General features: G+C 44.0%; 1 protein-coding gene across 1 annotated transcript in view; it reads right to left on the reverse strand.

Annotated features, from left to right (window-relative positions):
- The window catches only part of UMODL1 (uromodulin like 1), a 94859-nt gene that overhangs the window by 65152 nt on the left and 7844 nt on the right, over positions 1–21863 (reverse strand). Inside the window, exons 3-4 of the mRNA XM_029578027.1 lie at positions 4192–4353; positions 2918–3033 (exon numbers count right to left, since the gene is read on the reverse strand). Coding sequence (XP_029433887.1) covers positions 2918–3033; positions 4192–4353 — 278 coding nt within the window. The remainder of the gene's footprint in view (positions 1–2917; positions 3034–4191; positions 4354–21863) is intronic.

Below are 21863 nucleotides of genomic sequence, written 5' to 3' on the forward strand. Positions count from 1 at the left end.
GGTTGGGTCACTAGATGACCAAGGGGCAAAAGGGGTACTCAGGGAAGAGAAGAAATAGCAGAAAAATTGAATGAATTCTTTGCTCAATCTTTATGGAGGAAGATGGTGGGAATATACCTGCACCTGAAACATTCTTTAATGGTGTAGATTCTGAGCAATGAAGGATCAGATAAAGAGTAACAAATCAGTGGGAGCAGATGACATTCACCCTAGAGTTCTAAAAGAAGTAACTAGTGTAACCCAGACTACTTTTGGGGTTACTAATAGGTCTTGCAACAGTCTAGTGCAATTAGGGGAGTATCCATTCATGGACAGCCCTCCCACTGGTGGAGCTGTAATAGATACCCTTGGTTCTCAGGTTTTATAGCAGAGCTCTGACATAGGGACTGGAGGCAGTATTATTTGGAAGTCAGTGAGAGAAGTTGGATTTTGGGCCTACCTGGAGTCTCAGAAACCCTCAGAGATTCTCCAGGATAAGCCGAAGGGGCTCTGCTCTGGGACTGATTTTGGGGATTTTGAATCTTTATTTAAAGGAACCCTGAGGGATAGAGACATTAACTCTGTGCCAAGATAGATTTTTGTGCCATCGAGAGGGGCTTCCCGACCATCCAAGGGGGGCCTAGCCCAGAGGGAGCATTACACAATCTAATCCAGAAGGGTGGATGGATTCCTGGCTTAATGAAGACTAATGCACAGACGAAAAAAGAGAAACTACAGAGACTGTGGTGTATGATTCACCATATTTAATTGTGCCATTCAATGAAACTGTGTCAGTAAAGCTTTATTTTGGACACTGCTATGTGGTCCGAGTGTGGTTTGTTTGGTACACAACACACAGCTCACAGCAGAAAGAGGGAGCTCCATCACAGCTCGCTAGTCACCCCATACTGGGATCAGAGAAGACTCCTTTCCACTTCTAGTCCGAAGGACCTGCACCTTGGGATGGGAGGAGAAGTAAAAGCTGGCCAGGGTCCCTGCCCCAAAGAACTTACAAATAACTTTATGCCTCCTCTGTACTCAACTTGTACGTTAAGGAGGGGTTACATTAGTTATTAGTAATCTGTAACCTGTCTTTTAAATAGCCACTACTCCTGAAGACTGAAAGTTGGCAAATGTGATACTGATTTTTAAAAGGGGATCCGGGGGTAATCTGGGAAAATATAGACCAGTGAGCATGACATCAATGCCGTGTAAAATGGTAGAAGCCAATCTTAAAAAACAAAATCATTGGTCATATGGATTAGACTTGACTGAATGGGGAAGAGACAACATGGTCTTAGCAAGGGGAAGTCTTTGTCTTAACAATCTTGTAGAACTTTTTGAAGGTGCAAATAAAGATGTAGATAAAGGTGAGGCAGATGATGATAGTGTATTTGGATTTTCAGAAGACATTTGACAAAGACTCCCATGAGAGACTCGTCAGGAAATTATAAAGTCAGGGGATAGGAGGCGGTGTTGTACTGTGGATGATAACAGAGGGTAGGATTAACTGGTCCGTTTTCCAGATGGAAAAAGGTCATTAATGGAGTACCACAGGGATCATTACTGGGACCTGTGTCTTTTAACATATTCATAAATAATATGGAAAAAGGAATGACAAGTGAGGTGATCAGATTTGTAGATGACACAAAATAATTAAAAATTGTTAAAAAAGCAGTGAATTGCAAGAGACTGCAGAAGTACCTTATGAGACTAGGAGACTGGGCAACTGAATGGCAGATGAAATTTAATGTGGAAAAATGCAAAGTGAAGCACATTGAGGAAAATATGATGCGGCCCTGCTGGGTTCTGTATTGAGAGTTCACACCCAGGAAAAGGACCTTGGAGTCCTTGTGGACAATACATTGAAATCCTCAGCTCAGTGTACAGTGAAGGTCAAAAAAGCAAATAGAATGTTAGGAAAGATCCGAAAAGGATTGGAGAATAAAACGGAAAATATCATATTGCTTCTGTATTGATCCATGGTGCAACTGCACCTTGAGTACGGGGTGCATTTCTGTTGCCCCATCTCAGGAAAGGCACAGTGGAACTAGAAAAGGTGCAGAGAAGGGCAACAAAAATGATAAAGGGGATGGGTCATCTCTCCTATGATGCGAGGCTACACAGGCTGGGCTTTTTCATCTGGGAAAGGAGATGGCTGAAAGGAGCCACGATAGACGTTTCTAAAATCATGAGTGGGGTGGAACAGGTAAATAAAGGACAATTAATTACCCTTGCAAATAATACTAAAACGAGGGTTCTTTCCAAGAAACTAATAATCGACAGATTAAAAACAGATTGTAGAAAGTACTTTTTCATTTAGCGCACGATCAAGCTGTGGAGTCCGTTGCCAGAGGACGTGACCAAGGCGACGAGCATAGCGGGGTTTAAAAGAGGGTTGGACACGTTCCTGGAGGAAAAGTCCATAACGCATTGTAAGCCAGGGAGACTAAAGAAAGCTATTGCTGACGCTGGAAGTGAGTTACAGGAATTAAATCTATTTTATGGGATCTTCCAGACACTTGCAACCTGAATTGGCCACTGTCAAAGACAGAATGCTGGGCTTGATGGTCCGAACCAGCCTGGCATTTCTTATGTTCTCTATAAAATTAAAACGGCATCGGCACCATTTTCACATACCAGCAAATGAGATAGGAGCCCCTGGGGATTGTTCCTGCCCTGTTTAGACATTCTGGACCCATGGTTGGGGTAAGATGGGTTCAGGGGGGAGGGGTAGATGTGAAGGCCTTTGGAGTGTTATTTTTAAAATGTTTGATTACTGGAGCTGGGTGGCATCTTCTTGTTCTCCGCCTCCACTTGCAGGTGACCAGCAATGCCACGGCCCCTCTCCGGGTGTGCCACCTCGTGCATTTGCCTGCTTTGCACACCCAGTAGCCTCGTGCCTGTAGCAGGCGTGATTCAGTAGTGCGATACGTACCAGGGAGTGCAACAGGCGGGTGTGTTGCAGCAGGCTGGGATCTACACGTCTTAATTCTTTCAAATTCATTTTCACAAGAATTGTCACAATATACCAGTAATGGGTCTTGTTCAAACCTGTAATTTAGAAGATAACATAGAAACACTGGTTTTGTTTAGGTTTCTGTCTGCCTTTGTAAAGTGGAATTTGCCTGGTACAGGCCATTTGTATTAAGGACATTGATATATGAGGGAAATATTTTCTGATCCCCGTTCAGGGATGTGCAAAGCTTTTCATACCATGAATTAAAAGCGAACCTTGCCCCCTAGCAAATTATTCACAAAAGATAAATAAATCTGTCTGCATGTCCAGACAAGCAGTTTTAACTGATCATTGGTGTGGCATGAATTCCAGAAGATGCTTTTTGCCATTTTTACCCCCAAACTTTCACCATAAGATCTTATGGTGAAAGTTCCTGGAAGGGCGAAAGTTAGCATCGACACAGAAATCATTCGCAAAAAAAGAGAAACGTTCTCTTCACATATCCTTAGTCCAGTAACTTGTGGTGACTCTGTAATCTGGACATAGAAAACTAATCATGCAGATTCATATTCCTTGCACAAATGATCTGAATGTTAAAGAGGACAAGATTGGTCTGCACCAAGGACAGATGAGCTGCGGGCTGCCATTAGAAGTTAGGAGGCAGATGCTTCCTACTGACGGAGTAAGAATGGGGCATTTTAGGATCTGTTTCTATAAAATGAAAAGGTGCCCATAATCTGAACCTGGCTCCTGGAATTCAGGGGCTCTCTGGGACGAGTTATGCTTGTGCTTGGTGTTGCTTTGGGCACCAGAAAAGATTATCCCTAGCAGAATATCTACCACAAACAACCATGATTGATATCAGCTACCTACTGATATCAGAAATGGTATCAATTGACCTCTTGATTGTCTTCCTACAGATAAGATGATGCCTCTTTATTTAGCACCCTGTTAGCCTCAAAACAGCAGCCCAGACAGTGCCTTACTGCACAGTAATATCATTAGTTACAGTCTATAAAGCGCAGTCATAAGAGCTGTGTATCACAAACACAATGTAAAAAGAAAAATAGCCATAGAAGACTGTAGGTTAAGGGTGGGTTATACCAGATGCCCCGTTGCATCAGTGCTGTAGTTCCAGTGTCTCTAGGAAAAGCAGATGCAATGGAGTAAAACCAGGATTGGCTCGGCCCATCTCGGGTGGGCTGGAGCCATTTGGCATTCAAATTGTAAAGAGCCTACAGGGAAGCACCTACCTTGTGGGATGGGAGCAGCACACACAGATCCTCCAGAAGAGTTGCAGCATTTCTGAAGTCCCGGGCAGTCAATGTCATACACACACAAGTCCTTGGAAATACCCAGTCCCCTCATTGGACAAGTCCCAGGTTTTGAGGCAAACTCACTGGATCTGTTAAGAGCTAATGGAGAGCAATGACTGATGAAACTCAGTTTTATGTGCGTTGCTTTACGTGGCTGATAATGTATTAAACCATCCCAAGCAGGGCCCATCCTAAAAGCTGCATAAAGTAGGTTTTCTCAACTTTTCTGAGCTGCACAGGACCCTGAGCCTTTTTTTTACATAAGGTATGAATATTTTTGTTCACTGAAGACAGTGCAAATTTTAGACCTGACATCTGCTAAAGTTCCAATTTTGGGTGAATCAAGCCCAAAAGTTCCTGATTCTTTTCTTGGACTCTGGTTCACCAAAAAATGACTCAGACAATGGATGTCTAGGTTTCATTTCGTTTATTGCTCTTAATATCCCACTTGTTAAGCCTGTTATCCAAGTGGTGGTACAATTCAAAAATACATACATAAAATCAGACATAAAATGAATGAATTATAGATTCTAGAACATCACAGGCTTTCGACACAAACTCACAGGATTACCAAATGTTTCCATGTTCACAAAGATAGGCTGAGAAAGGCTTGATTTTACCTCATTACATCTTTCAGGTTGAGAGGCCTAATAGTTTATGAGTCAGCAGCCAGCCTGGGACATAAGTTCACTTCTATCACTGACTCTCCGTATGACCCTGGGCACATCACTTTCAGGCCGATACAGTACAGTGCACTCCGACGGAGCGCACGGTTAACCCGCCATTGGACGCGTGTTTTCCCTTACCCTTTATTCAGTAAGGGGCGGAAAACGCGCGTCCAACCTGCCGAACCTAATAGCGCCCTCAACATGCAAATGCATGTTGCGGGCCCTATTGGGTATGCCCGCGCGATACAGAAAGGAAAATGTGCAGCCAAGCCGCACATTTACTTTCAGAAATTAGCGCTTACCCAAAGGTAGGCGCTAATTTCTTCCGGCACCGGGAAAGTGCACAGAAAAGCAGTAAAAACTGCTTTTCTGTGGACACTCTGACTTAATATCATGGCGATATTAAGTCGGAGGTCCCGAAGAGTAAAAAAAGTTGAAAAAAAAGAAAAAAAAAATTTGAAGTAGGCCGGCGGCTTTTGGGTCGAAAACCGGACGCTCAATTTTGCCGGCGTCCTGTTTCCGAGCCTGTGGCTGTCAGCGGGCTCGAGAACCGACGCCGGCAAAATTGAGCGTCGGCTGTCAAACCCGCTGACAGCCGCCGCTCCTGTCAAAAAGGAGGCGCTAGGGATGCGCTAGTGTCCCTAGCGCCTCCTTTTGCCCATTTCTACTGCCAGGCCTCATTTGAATACTGTATCGCACACACAGGCCAGTGGCCTGTGCGCACGCCGGGAGAGCGGGCATTCACCCACTCTCCCGTAGACTTTACTGAATCAGCCTGCTAATGCCTCTTGGGACCAGTTGAAAATATGGTGTGGCCTAGGTGCCTCCAAATGGTGCAGGGACTCCATGTGTCACTATCTATAATCTTCTTGATGAGTTCAGGCAGAGGACATATGGAGGAATGGCTAATGAGAGGAAAATTTTTGTGGCTCTTCCTTTAAGGAGAATAGTTAAAAAAAAAAAAAAAAAGGTGAAAAGTTAATCTTATTCTTTAGCATGAAGAAAATTCCAGAGTTTGAGTCAAGGAAAATCCAAGCAAGTTGTGCTAGAGATATGGCAAATGTGGCTCTGATCCAATGACTGTGTGAGTATGGTGTGGTATAAAAGGAATGTTTGCACATGGACAAAGGGTCGGTCTCTGAGGAAGGAGCCCGAGAAGGAAGCATCTGGAGACTCCTGGCCACAGGTGGGAGTGGGGATACCTGGGATTCCCTCAGGAGAACATCTGTGGAGCTGCAAGGAGAGAGTTGAGCAGAGGAGTCTTGGAAGAAATGGATGTGAAAGGAGAGACCAGTGTGGATTACAAAATCATCTGAAAGCCTTCATTAGATTCCAGGAGAGAAAAGAGTTTTGTGACAGAAGTTGTGTTGCTGAGTGGAGACAGAGAAGATGTTTGACATATGGAAGTTATACAAAGGAACTGTGTTTGTAGGGGGTGGGTGCTGGCTGGACCTAAGGGAAGAGGTACTGGCGGGTTTTCATCACAGAGCTTGGGACCCTGCCTTGGCCCAACCAAATGGGGTGCAACGTCCCTGGAGCTGCTCCTAAAGTGTGATAACTGGATTCTCAGCTGCTTCTGGAGTACTGTTTGAGTGACTTCTGTACAGGAAAGGCGATATATCTAGGGTCCCCTAAGGGTGCTAAGGAATAGAGACTATGGAAGAGATTTTAGGGTGGAATAAGGGTGAGAAACTGCCCCAGGTGGAGAAACTGGGAAAAAGAAGACTGAGGGCAGGTGTACTGGAGCTGCAGAGGTTCTAGGAGTAACCGAAAAGAGTGATTGTACAGCTCCGGAAAAGCATTGGGACTGGGACCTTTGGTGAATTGGCCAGTATGGAAAGGAAATGGACTTTGAAAATGGACTGTGAATCTATGTTGATGTTTTTTATACTCCTGTTTTTGAGTTTTTAAATAAATGATGTATTTTTTGGTGCACGAGAGCAGAGTGGACATTGGATTTATTTTGGGAGGTCCAGCCCGTGCCACCCAGGTGACCCTCACCACCGATGCTTCTCCTCAGGGGTGGGGAGCCCACACGAACGGCCTACACAGTCAAGGCCTTTGGAACGCTGCCGAAGCCCGTTGCCAGGGAAACCTGCCTCCAGCCCATGTCCCGAGAAGACGTGTACCCCCACCTTGGAGGATCAGCCCCAGAGCTCCCCAAGATTGGGAAAAGGGGGATTACAATGTTTGTTTGTTTTTAAGTCTGGCCTTCCCAACCAACAAACTGAATTCTTCTGTAGTCTTGCTTTTCTTACAAACATAGAAACCGTTTACATGTAACTCTGCTTATAAACAATTCACATGTAGGGCAGCCTTCGAACCATTTTATGCAGGTAAACAATGGTAAAAATGGCCACTGAAAATGTCCCCATCCTCCTCACTGTGGGTAAAAGTGCCCATGCTTTTCACAGTGTGGGTACGTTGGATGGGGGGGGGGAGAAAAGGACACGTGGAGCCTTTATTTTGAAAGCCCCGCATGTACTTTTGCACCTGTTTCAAAGCAGATGCAAACGTATGTGGGTACTGAGTACCTGCTGTGCATAGCTGCAAAGATTTTCAAAGGGAAACCTCTCTCCCCTGGGTTGGTATCACTTTGAAAATTAGCTAGCAGGCCTGTGAGCACACTGTACCCTTTGGGCCTGCAGCCATTCTGAAGGTTGCCCCAGTAGTAAGCATGTTCTACGTGTGAGGTTAACCATACCCTTACTAGCAAAGAACAGGCATTATATTCTGGCAGCAAAGGGAAGCTTCTAGCAACGGGAGGTTCAAAGAGAGTTAGTGGCTTTGATGACTGATAGGCGGGTCCATCCTTTAAAAGGTGGGGCAGTGGGCGGGGCTTATAAAGTTGACTCAAAGAGTCACTAAGAGACATCTTCAGTGAGGGAGCTCAAGAGAGGCAGTGCTCTGCCGAGCTCCCCACCCCAGTGTCCCCAAGGACACTGGGGTGGGGAGCTCGTCCAGAAGGCAGCGTTCATCAAGGTATTTAAGGATTGTTTAGTTCTGAGGGGGTATCTTGGGAAGAAGAACTGTTCAGGAGCCTGAGGAAGTCTGAGCTTTTCCTGCTTGATTCTTCAAGGTGCATGAATTGGAGAAGTGCCTGTCTTAGATTTATTGTGTCATCTACTACTGAGAAATAAATCTTACAGTTTTTCTGCTTTTTTGTAGCTGGACTTATTATTTTCTCTTAAGTATTCTGTTTGGAATACATAACTGGAGGGTACTTCTTTATTTTTGGCAGGTTTTGCGCATTTTGTCAAATCCCTCTTGGAGGCCTAGCAGAAGTGTTCCTGCCCCCATCCCACAGAACCCAAATATTTCCCCATCCTGTATAAGTGGTCCAGTGCTCTATAAGTCTGAGAAGGTGGTCCCCTCCCCTGAGGGGTGGTTACATATGATTTGTAGAAAGGGTATAGCATTTGGGTTAATTTTGTGCATTCCATGACAGCAGTGACCCTCACTCTTAAGCCAGGATTTGTTGGCTCCATTGCTCAAATTTATTGCAAATGCTCTTCTCAATACTTGCATTGTGCCAAAGAAAGCCTCCTTCTGGAGTTCGATTTATGGATCCCTTTCCTAGAGCAATTCAAAGTGATATGCAACAATATATAACTCATCAATCATAAAATACAACACCCACAAAATCAGCATCGTAACCTGCCAAAATATTATACACACCCCTCTAGAATAAAACACAAAACATTCAAAGTAAAATATCTAATATAAATCCCAAAATAATAAAAACAAACCATAAATAGAACCATCATTGCAACCAGAAAACAAAGAAAAAGAAAGACTACACTAGATACTCAAAATGTAAATCAAAACATGAAAATCCCATTAAAACTTTGTAACAACAAAACCCCTCCAACTGCTTCAAAACGCGGCAGCAAGAATACTAACTAACACCAATCGGAGAGAGCACATCACACCTATTTTAAAAGATCTACACTGGCTCCCAGTCAACTACAGAATACTCCACAAATCACTCACAATTATTCACAAATGCTTATAGCATCAGACCCCTCTTGACTTGACACAACCGCTCAAACTACACACCTCGGCCAGACCGATAAGAGACGCTTATAAGGGATCACTTTACGTCCCCCCGAATAAAATGGTACACAGATTAAACTTCAGAGAGCGGGCATTTTCAACAGCAGGTCCCTCCATCTGGAATGCCCTACCCTCTGACCTCCGACAGGAAACCTGCCTTCTGACCTTTAAAAAGAAACTCAAAACATGGCTGTTCGGCCGAGCCTTTCCGTGCGCCTAGACAATAACTGCATCATTGAACTTTAATACTTTATTTCGTCACGCCTCATATTAATTCACAAAGATGTCATAATCTTCAGAAGTTACCTTAGAGATTGGCTATTCTAGCCACTCTTGCTCTCTGTATAAAGTATTCCTATTTTTTGCATACTTTTGTTTTCCCTCCTTCCTTTTCACTATCCCAGTTGCTCGCCCTTGTTATAATGTAACTTTTTGACTCTGCCACTTTCTGCTCCATACTGATATGTTTATTGACTATGTTGTTATTGTTTAAAACTATTGTTCGATGTAAACCGAATTGATTTGATCTGTATCAAGAAATTCGGTATAGAAAAAGCCCTAAATAAATAAATAAATAAATAAATAAATAAATAAATAAATAAAATGTAACCTCTTCAATCAAAACGAAGCTCTCCAGGTATAATAACAACCAGAACACTCCTAGGAACCTCTGGCAAAGGCAGCATTAAATAACTAGGCTGTAAGTTGCTTCTGAAAGTGAAAACAATCTTTCAGTGACTATATTTCAAAAGGAAGACTGTTCCACATTTTCGGGGCAACCACTGAGAACACACAGGCAACAAAGAAGCGGGGCTTGGAATTAGTGGCACCCAGAACAATCGGGATAATTTCTTTATCTTTCTGCCACATTTTCTTTATCTCTGATTGTATCTCTTGACATTTAAGGATCTTCTCTCCCTCTCTCTCCGTACTTGGTACACACTAATCGCTAGATACTAACTTTTCTATTAGCAATGCCGTTCTTGCGTTTTTCTTCTTTACTACAATGTCAGGTTTTCTTGCGCTGAGCATTTTATCAGCTGCAATGGGAATGTTCCAGGTGATCACAACTTCTTAATTCTTTATAATGCTATCAGGGTCATGATCTCAGTGTTTGTTTGTTTTAATTCAGCAATCTTATACAGTTTCCAGTGCCACCTTGTTGTGCCTTTCTGTACTCAGGCCTTCTGACATCAGCACAACACACCTAGCGAGTATGGTTTTAAAGCATATGAATTGCTCTGTTTAACATCCTGTGTGGAGCCTTGGGGGCTATTCTGACCCTGTGTTAAAAAATGTGGTTCCTTGCTAATCATATCACGCTATGTAATATTTATTACTTTTTTTTTTTTTTTTTATATTTATACTTTATTAAGTTTCTCAAACATTTTTTACAATGAAAGAAAAGGTATAATGTAAAAAGAGCAAACAATATACATCCACATTTGAATCAAAATAAAGCAAATACTTTCCTCTATTTTACATATAAGTCCACTTTATAGGGGAGATTATTTAAGAAAATAATTCAAAGAAATATTCATATTTATTTGAATATAAGAGAGAAAATAAATTTTGACCAGCTAACTTCCAACTAATAACTCAATCTCTACCCGCCCTTATCTGAAAGGAATACCTCCAAGTTAGAAGGTTCAAGAAAAACAAACTTATTTTTCTGGTAAATCACAATACATTTGCAGGGAAACTTAAGAAAAAATGTTGCCCCTAGGGCTAACACTCTTTGACGCATCGAAAGAAATTGTCTCCTTCTACACTGGGTATTCCTAGAAACATCGGGAAATACTTGTACCAATTTGCCACAAAATAGAAAACTTTTATTCTGAAAATATTTCTGTAGAACATGATTCTTATCTTGTTCTAAACAGAAAGCCACAATTAATGTGGCCCTTGTGGCTATATCATCCGTTGAGGCCTCTAAAAAAGATGTTAAATTTGGGCTTTTTTCACTCAAAACATCTATTCCTCCTTCAGGTTCTATTGTTTCTCTCCTATAATTAGATACATAGTACATTTTTTATATCAAAATATCATTAGTAATATGTAAAATCTCATTAGTATATTTTTTGAAAAGTTCTTGAGGAGATAATAACCTCGTATATGGGAAATTTAAAAATCGCAGATTCTTATTGCGCAATAGATTTTCCATATTTTCCAAATTCTTATATAATATCACAGTGTCTTTTATGAAGGTGGTCCCAGTTGTCTGTAGGGATCCTATTTGAGAGCCCATTAATAAATTAGAGGCTTCAACCTGTTCCATCCTTTTGCTGAAACCTTCCATTTTCACATTAATTTCTGCAGTAAAGACAGTGGATTGAGCAATGGATTGGGAAACCATCCTTTCCACTTTGGTGATGGCTTTCCAAACGTCCCCTAGGGAGATATTATCAGGCACCTGAATTTCCTCTGGCGCCTGCTCTAGAGACTTTTGTCCATTGTCTTTAGATGTTATTCCCTCCCTCACTTCAGGGGTATTTAAAACACTTACCCCTTCCTGGTCGGGAGGGCCATTGGATCGCTGGTCCTGGGCTGGACTCACGGTAGTCCCTGAAGAAAAAGATATTTCCTGGGCCACCTCCCGGGAAGTCTGACTCCGAATAATATGGGTGTCCATTGGGCCTTTCATCTCTTTCCCCAATGGAGTCGATGTTGAAATCTTGATTTTCCTCTTTTTACCCATATATATTTGCCACTAGGTGTTTTCCAAAAAAAAAAAAAAAAATTTTTTTTTTTCCCCAGGGGCGCGCCCCTTTGGCGCGCGGCTTCGGCAGCGCGCCGGCGGCTGCGCGCTGCTATGCCTCTCCTTAAATCGGCACAGCCGGGCGTCGCTGTTGGTGACGTCACGGGTGGGAGGGGAGTCGTTGTTCCGCTCACCGGTGCTCGTTCAGTCCAGAGTGCCCTTCCTCCTTACGGAGCGTCTCTCCGGGTAAGCTCCCACTTCTCTCCTGCTATGCCTCTCCTTAAATCGGCACAGCCGGGCGTCGCTGTTGGTGACGTCACGGGTGGGAGGGGAGTCGTTGTTCCGCTCACCGGTGCTCGTTCAGTCCAGAGTGCCCTTCCTCCTTACGGAGCGTCTCTCCGGGTAAGCTCCCACTTCTCTCCTGCTATGCCTCTCCTTAAATCGGCACAGCCGGGCGTCGCTGTTGGTGACGTCACGGGTGGGAGGGGAGTCGTTGTTCCGCTCACCGGTGCTCGTTCAGTCCAGAGTGCCCTTCCTCCTTACGGAGCGTCTCTCCGGGTAAGCTCCCACTTCTCTCCTGCTATGCCTCTCCTTAAATCGGCACAGCCGGGCGTCGCTGTTGGTGACGTCACGGGTGGGAGGGGAGTCGTTGTTCCGCTCACCGGTGCTCGTTCAGTCCAGAGTGCCCTTCCTCCTTACGGAGCGTCTCTCCGGGTAAGCTCCCACTTCTCTCCTGCTATGCCTCTCCTTAAATCGGCACAGCCGGGCGTCGCTGTTGGTGACGTCACGGGTGGGAGGGGAGTCGTTGTTCCGCTCACCGGTGCTCGTTCAGTCCAGAGTGCCCTTCCTCCTTACGGAGCGTCTCTCCGGGTAAGCTCCCCATTTATTACTTTTTTAAGCTTTATTATTTTACTAAACCATTTTGGCATTCTGATTGAAACAGGGAAGGGGAGAGGGCACATAAGCACATAAGAAGTTGGCATATTGAGTCAGACAGCGGGCCCAGCATCCTGTCTCCAACAGTGGTCAATCCACGTTACAAGTACCAAAACATTAAATAAATGCCATGCTTCTAATCCCAGTAATAAACAGAGGCTATTCCCTAAGACAACTTGACTAATAGCAATTTATAGACTTCTCCTCCAGGAACTTGTCCAAAACTTAACCCAGCTAAGCCAACTGCCTTAACCTCATCCTCTGGCAAAATATTCCCTACCTTTCCGTACAGGCTTCAATTGTAACATAATAATCTATTAATGATAGAAAATTAAAACAATACTAAAATACAATTTAAACCAAAAAGTAAACACTAAACAGATGACAAAATCACACTGGTATGGAAGCAATACATATGGAACTGTGTCTGGGCTCATCACAAGTGTGGCAGACCCCTTGGTCAGCCACTAGATGGCCCTAGTTTCCTGCCCATATAACAGCTTAGTGGGATTTTCCATTCCATTTCAGTCTCTCCTATGAGACTGTGATTGGCTATCCCTATGGCATTTGGGGAAGCTAGTGGTCATTTTGAGTTGGCTCTTGAAGAATAAGGAGCTATTTTTTCCCTGCCTCTGCTGAGTTGGGACCACTAACCCAATTTGGAGTTTTTCTGCGTTTAGAAGAGATTCCTCATCAGTACACTCTCTGTCTGAGAGGGTCTGCTTTAGGTTTCTGAAGAAGAGATAGATTTTGTCAGCACTTTTATTGGTTTTCTCATTCTGGGGAACACCCTGTACCCTTTGGAGAGCAACAAGCCCCAATCCAGACAGCAGTCACCCAATCAAAAAACTCAGTCAGATTGGTCCGACAGGCCCTTCTCCTAGTGAATCCATGTTGCCTCGGGTCCAGCAATCCTCCTGACTGTAGATAGTTCACTATCCTTTCCTTCAGCAGAGTCTCCATTAAATTTCCCACCATCAAAGTGAGGCTAATCAGCCTCTAGTTTCCAGCCTCCTCTCTGCTGCCACTCTTGTGGAACGGGACCACCACTGCTCTTCTCCAGTCTTTTGGCACCACTCCCATTTCCAGGGATCTATTGAACAGGTTGTGCAGCAGACCTGCCAGCACATCTCTGAGCTCCCCCAGTATCCCTGGGATGAACTTCATCTGGCCCCATGGCCTTGTCCACTTTCAGTTTTCCTAACTCTTCCCACACATTCTCATCTGTAAAAGGATTTTCATCTACCCCCATCTCTACCTATGGTCTTATCAACCAGCAACAGTCCATCTCCAGGATCTTCTTTAGTGAACACCGAACTGAAGTATTTGTTTAATATTTCTGACATTTTTTCATCTCTCCCCACACATTGTTCATTGTCACCTTTCAGTTTCATAATACCACTTCTGATCTTTCTCCTTTCTCTGATATATCTGAAAAATGATTTGTTACCGCTCTTTACCTCTTTGAAAATCCTTTCTTCCACCTGATTTTTAGCTTTCTTGATCTCCTTCTTTGTCTCCCTCAGTTTCAACAAATATTCTTCCCTGTGTTTCTCATTTTGGGATCCTTTATATTTCTTTTTGCTTTTATTTTATTTGCCACTTCCTTTGAGAACCAGATCAGTTTCTTATGTCTCTTACTTTTGTTTACTCTTCTAATATATAGATTTGTTGCCTTTGTAATTGCTCCTTTTAGTTTGGCCTACCTCTCCCATTTTCTCCCAGTCCTCTAGTTCTTCCTCCAGGTACATCCCCATTTCGTCTGTATTTTTTAAATTCGGGACTTTATGTGACTTTTCTGCATCCTGTTTGTGATATCAAACCATGCTGTTTGATGATCACTAGTGCTGAGATGGCCTCCCACCCGGACATTAGAGATATTATCCCTGTTAGTAAGCACCAAGTCAAATATTGCATCTTCCCTCGTGGTCAAGTATCACATCTTCCCTCTTGGACTTTGCTGCTGTGGCCCTTAGGCTGTCCCCTTTGAGTACACTCTTTCAACATGAACTGTCTGGGGCCTTTGGGTTGACAGCACATAGTAGTGCTGCATGTAGTTGTTACTTTACAGCAGTACAATAACTTTTGGGGTGCCACATCCTCTTTCTATATTCTTAGTTGTAATCATGATTGTGCGTAAAGGATAAGATGTTAAGCCTCTATATGTAATGATGCCATTTCAATCTATTTATATACAGGTGTACATTGAACGTGCTGTTCATGAAATGTACAATGTTTTTGGGTATTTGCTATTTTGTCCTTGCAGAATGTGATTACCTAAGACACTTACTTTATTTCAAACAGTGCACTACATATGTTTGCTAATAAAGTGGTCACTGGAAAAAAAAAACCTTTCTGGTTGTGTCCTTTCATTGTGTGGTTTTTGTGGGTTTTTTTATTTATTTTTTTATTTATTTGAGTTTTTCTATACCGGCATTCACGGAGATTCGTATCATGTCGGTTTACATAAAACAGGGGTGATCAATACATTATAAACGTGTATAACCTCGATTTTTTATAAGTCTATGCCTGAAAACATAGCCCCCGTATTACGGGAGGTTTTTGAGCAGATGGTGGACCAGAAGTGTATGCCCCCTACCATGCGGGCGGCTACAATAGTGGTTCTCCCTAAACCTGGCAGAGATCCACTTTTGGCTTCTTCTTATCGGCCAATATCACTATTGAACCTTGACATAAAGTTATATGCCAAAATTTTGGCAAATAGGCTAAAGTATATTATGCCTCATCTCATTTCCTCTGACCAGGTGGGCTTTGTGGTGGGGAGGCGATCCACTGTCAACATCCACAGAGTGATGGTAGCTTTAGAGCGGTGCCATTTGCAAGAAGTCCATGACCCTCTATTAGTTACCTGTGACGCAGAAAAAGCGTTCGATAGAGTCGCCTGGCCCTTTCTATATCGAGTGCTTCATAAAATGGGCCTTGTGGGGAGGATTTTTGATTACATTACTCTCTTATATACTAATCCCACGGCTAGAATCTTGGTCAATGGGGACCTTTCAGCAGAATTCAGTCTCCAAAGAGGCACTCGCCAGGGCTGTCCACTGTCGCCCCTTCTCTTTATTATGACCGTGGAACCCTTGGTGGCAGCCTTAAAAGCATCAAAGGGGATTACGGGAATATCGATAGGCAGTAGATGTTTATTGACCCTGCTTTTTGCGGATGATATACTGCTGCTCTTGTCAAATGCAAGGACGGCTCTCCCTGCTGCTATACAGATCTTCAGCCAGTATCAACTACTGTCAGGGTTTAAACTGAACTTGGATAAGACCGAGGCCTTAGATATTTCTGGTGAACTCAAAGCCGCCTGGCCTGATTTTCCGGTGAAGTGGGCTCAGTCTACCATCAAATATCTGGGAATTATAATCCATGCAGATCCAAGATTGTGGTATAGCTTGAATGTCCCGCCCACGATTAGTAAAATGTGTGCGAAACTGGCCAGTTGGCAATCTCTACCCCTAACTATCCACGGGCGTATAGCAGTCTTAAAAATGGTGATTGCGCCCCAGTTAATATATAAGTTGCTTATGCTGCCGGTGTTACTCAAGGTGAAAGATAGGCGAGTGTTACAAAAGGCCATACGGAGTTTTATATGGCGGAACAAAAAAGCTCGGCTGTCATATGTCACGATGATGGCCCCCAAAGCCCAGGGAGGCTATGGTCTTCCCAACTTTCACCTTTATGCTTTAGCAGCAAATCTTCGTTTTTTGGGAGACTGGTTCTTTGGCTCCTCTGATTACACTGACCCACAGCTGATCCACTTCATCTGTGCCCCCCTCGACCCTAGCTATGTTCTACATGTTACGGGAGCTGCTTTTACAATCATGAGATCACCCTCTATCCTAATCAAAACGATGCGGAAAGTGTGGCAGGCTACCAGGCGGCTTTTAGACCTCTCACCTCAGGTCTCCTATCAATATCCGTTGAGAGGGTCTTCCAGGATCTCCTTGACGATACTCCCTATACATCCACAACCTGCAGTGGGTGGGAGATGGCCTTTGGGGAAGGTGCTAGATTCCTCTACTGGGCAGATACCGTCTGTGGATCAGTGGCGGGAACTTTTGGAGTTAGGTCCACAACATTTTTTAATTGTTGGGTATCTGAAAGCACAATGTAGGGTCCTTTTACAAAAGGCGCAGGGGGCCATACATAATACCAGATATGAAGAGCTCATTGCATGTTTACAGTTTCACAAAGGTTCTCTGTCTTGTCTTTATGCCTTTTACAATTGTAATATGTTCTTCTCTGTATACAAAAAGTTGCTCTCAACCTGGTCCAGAGACTGCCGAGAAGAGCTGGATGAGCGAGCGCTTAAGTATACGTATGAGTCCATTTTTACAATTACTAATAATGTGGCACTCCGCGAACTCCAGCAACGCGTTTTTCATCGTATTGTATACTCACCTGCACACGCATATCGTATGAAAGCCATATCATCAGCTACATGTCTCAAGTGCCCTGAGGAGGACGCCACCCTAATCCATTGCTTATGGGACTGCCCTACCATTAGGGTATTCTGGGACTCCATTCAGCTTTGTCTCTCGGCAATCATGCAGACTACACTGATTTGGTCTTGCTCCTTTTGTCTTCTTAATAATGACAGCGGGGAACACAGCTTGAATGTTGATAATACTGGCTTTCTTTCTAAGGCTTGTCTTATTGCTAAAAAGTGTATATTGTTAAAGTGGCTGGACCCACACCCCCCCACTCAAGAGCTGTGGTCCACTCTTATGTCTGAGCTTTATCAACTGGAATATGGCTCCAGGTATAAACAGTTTACTCCAAAGAAAAAGCGAGTGTTTCAAGCAATATGGACTGATTACTACAAGTCCCTTTCGCCACTGGTTCAACAAACTGCCCCATTGGACGTATGACCAAGTTTGCTATGGCATCTCTTTCTGTACTGGTGTCTTTGAGTTGCTCTTCTCTTATGTCTGCTATGGTATCACAGTTTTTGTCTGCATCTGCTAGATATGGTTCAGGATGAGTATTAATACACTCGGTTGTTACCTGTTGCTACTGAATTATCGGCCGGTATGTGCTTGCTGTGTGCATGCACACGACCCTAAACTCCTCATTTGGTTCTCTACAGGGTAGGGGGGCGGGAGGGTGGAGAGGGGGGGGAGTTTGAGTTTGTTGGAAATATAAAAATGGGAATGTCATGCTACAGTTGCTGTATTTTGTGTTTAAATTGTTTTGGAAATGGTGACTGTTCCCAATAAAACATGGTTTAAAAAAAAAATAAATAAACGTGTATAAATATAACATGAGTATACATTTTATACATTTACAAATTATAACAAGTTATAAAAGTGCGCAGAAAAAAATCAGTTACAATAAAACAAGGATGGTTCTAACTGGGAAAAGAAGAAGAAGAAGACGATAGAAATTTAACAAGAATAAGAACGTGCAGTGTTTGGTATGTCCAAACACTGCACTGTTCATAGTTCCGAAGGTTTATGCTCGTCACATGACCTTGCATGCTAGAATGCCCTGCCTCATTCCAATTGTACAGTTATCGAGCATGCAAGACCATATGGGGTATGGCATAACAATGAAAGCTGCATGTATGCTGGTAAGGAAGACTGGCAGAGGTAAAGAAGAAGCTCGTTATTGGGGACCTTCACTATTGCCTCTTGTTGCCTTCTTCACCATATCGTTTGGTTATTCCTGCTTACATGCACCTGTCCTGTATGTGACCTGCTCATGGGCAGGATATAATATAGTGTACATATACAGCTTGGGTAATGTAAAGTCGAATTTAGAGTCATCATGACACAAGACTTGATTTTCTACCCCCTTATTTCTGTCAGGAGTGCAAGGGTATATGAGCACAAACATTTGTAGCTTACACTGTAATCCTAGTACGATGTGTACTTGCTGAGGGTTGCAACTCACTGTCAGCCGCTGGGTGACAATTAGAGAGGAGGAGTGAGGGAGTACCATCTGGTCAACAATGCCCACTAGCAAACACCAGAGAAGACCAGGAAGACTTCCACAGACTGCTTCCCACCCCTGTACTGGCATGTCTTGGGAGTCTGTATAATACGTGTAAGGTAAGGATGACCTTACAGGCAGCATCCATATAAAGGCAGGTCACTACAGGAATGGCAGCCTGTGGAAGTCTGCCTGGTCCCTAGCACCAGCACCACCACCACTCTATTTTCTCTGCCCTGCACCTGTGCAGATTGTGTACCATACACTAGTCACTCACTCCTCCTCCCTACTTGTCACACAGCACCTGACACTCTGTTCCAAGAGTCAGCAAGCACACACCGTAGTGGAAGTGAACGTTTGGTTACTGTAGAAGTGAAACGCCTACAGTGTTTAGGAAACGGTGTCCCCTCCATTTGAAGGCACATACGGGCGCACCACATCTGTGTATGCACAGAAAAGGTATTGTCCTTCTTATGGGCAAAAAACGGGAGGGCCTACTGTTCCAGCATCTACAGAGCACAGAGTGAGTGTTAAAAGATGGAGGCTGGTATGCCAACCTCTATGCAAAGTGTGCATATGATATGATCAACATAGAGGTGGCAAATGAGACCAGTGACAGCAGAAAGGGATTATGTAATAGGAGTTCCAGAACATCTTTGGCATGTGGCAAGCAAACCAATACCAACCACACACACACACACACACACACACACATACCCATGCACCAGGTATCTCAGTACATGCAGTGTGTATAGCAGCATGATGGTAACCAGTCATCTGAATCAGCCCTATAATCATAGCATTACCTAGTCCTTGACACTGCAGGCTCCATGCATCACAGCATTCCCACATTCACTGGGCAGTTTCTTAACCATCACTTCCTCCCTTCTTTATGTTATAAGCCTCTGTGCTAGGCCTAGGTCTGGGTAGGCAGCACACCCCATAATAACTGCAGTATTCGGCCCACTCCAAGGAGTAGGTGGTAAAGCATCAGTGTGGGGGACAGGGCACGGTGAGGACAACAGGAACATTTTAAATATAACATTCAAGTTGCCCAGCATACTTAATGTGTGACAACAGCTACCTGGACACCTCTGCCCCTCTGTGAACACTAGATATAAACAGTGAGTGTACTTGAGTTAAAATTACCAGTACAAGGGTTCAGCCCACTCCCACTGCGGTCCATATGCCGCCCTGTCAGAGGCGCACCTTCTCAAGAGGGCAACCCACTCAGTCAATGCTGCCCAAAAGCATTGTCTGTGCTCCAGTAATGTACACACACTGCCTGCTAAGGGGTATGGATTGCAGGGGCAAGGGAGCAACCTCTGACTGCAACAGCAGCCACACACAGAGCGATAGACCCAACCACACCCAGCACGTCAGTCACCGAGTCACACACTGACTTATGTTAGCAGTAAGGAGGACAACATGCTCCAGTTCCTACACTTACACATGTGCAATGCCTATGTTCCTGCAATGTTTGTCATAGAGGTGTGTGGCAGCTTGCACTAACTGCTAATGAGGCAGTGTGAGTCCTTCCTTCCCAAATATTACCTAGAGCTGCCCACAGGAAACACTTCTGTCACAGGCATATATCACCCCGACTTAGTGTGACGTTCTGTCATGGACCCCTGAAGGGCTTAGGTTTCACAAAATGCATGTCTTGCAAGATAGCAACACATAAAGGCCATCAGCTATCATGGCAAGCGCATGACAACTCTGGGAGCAGTAGGCCTATACATTCAGCACTGTGTGGCGTTTACTATGGAGGCAGCTTGTAGGCTCATAACCTCTTCAATTGACCAGACTTGGTCTACCCAAATTGCAATACATAGAAGTCTACAAGGTCTGTGTAAGCTTGCTCAGAACTAACAGTAGAAGTCTGTTACACCACATATTGCTCAGCCTAGAGGATTGCAGCTGTTCATCATTCCATAGACGTCGTCACACGCATGTGCATCAGCAACAGCATGCAACCATGAAAGCATGGAAATGTGTGCATGATGTTGTCTAAGCAACTATCTGCAAACTATTGTGGACAGGAGTGCTCAGCCTATGTGCTTTAACGGTGCTCAGAGATCACAGCTGCACTGTAACAGGTAGTAGGTATAGGTTAAAGGCTAAGAATGAGAATATGTTCATGGTACATACATATGTGCATACAGCTGCACCACATGATTATCTGTGGCTCATGACGGTCAAAGACTTTGCACCAACCTGACTTCTCCAGATATGAGTGAGGCTATGTGTGATGGGAAAGTTTAAAGCAGGAGGTTCACATACATCTAAACCATTGGCCTGTATGATGTGGACGTTTGATGAGAATAGATGTGGCTGCTGTAAGAGTGCTTATAAACTATACAGTCATGGTGACATGTCAGAGGTCATAGCAAAGTACAAGTGAAGGCAGGATACTATCTGATTCCCAATCCTGCCTTCACTGAACTGGATGTGCACACTCCTGTTGGCTTCCCAAGAAGCCAATGCGACCTACATGACGTCACGACGAGCGAGGCCCTCATCTTTTGCACATAAATATTTCTACATTGCATAGCTAGGTGTAGTAGGGTGCATGGGTGTGGGGGAGCATGCAACCACAAAGAGGAATAGTACCTTGGAAGGAGCTGTGCACGTTCTCTAAACTGCACAGGTGTTTTCATCAAGGCTCTAATGGACGGTGTGCTCCTTCGGCACTGTGATTTGTGCATTACTGTTGGCACATAGCTCCAATTTTCTGGACATGTAAATCCTGTCCAGGTTTGCAAGAATGTACTTGCTGCCATTTGATCACATTTCCCTAAATGTATCTGAAGCAAAACCTAGACTCTCAATACCTCCAGGCATGGCAGTAAGACAAGGCCTAGATGTATATATCCTGGAAATTGGTATGCAGTTCTAAATCCTAGTGTACAGTGGCTTTTTGCTGAGACACTGGTGTGACGTCAGTCTGGGCATGCCCATGAGACTATAAGCACACCCAGTACAGGGGAGTTACTTCAACTGCACACCTTTAAGCACTTCGGAATGAGGATATAATATTGGAAATCTGTCACTCAAACCTTTAACTGTCTACCTGTAACTTTCACATGGCTGTTTCATCTTCACAGCTATTTCAGATTTATAGCATTTGTATAGGTGTAGCGCTCCAGGGTTGAGGACCATGTGTGGTGGCATCACACTGTCCTCCTATTGTGAGCGCTAGAATGTGGTCCGCTGGTTAGGGCTCGCAGGCCACACCATGCTAGACAGTCCACTAAGTGTAATGCCACACGTGCCTCTTTTACTGTCACTATCAG

Source organism: Rhinatrema bivittatum, chromosome 15 (assembly GCF_901001135.1).
Source record: "Rhinatrema bivittatum chromosome 15, aRhiBiv1.1, whole genome shotgun sequence".
In the NCBI taxonomy this organism is placed as follows: Eukaryota; Metazoa; Chordata; class Amphibia; order Gymnophiona; family Rhinatrematidae; genus Rhinatrema; species Rhinatrema bivittatum.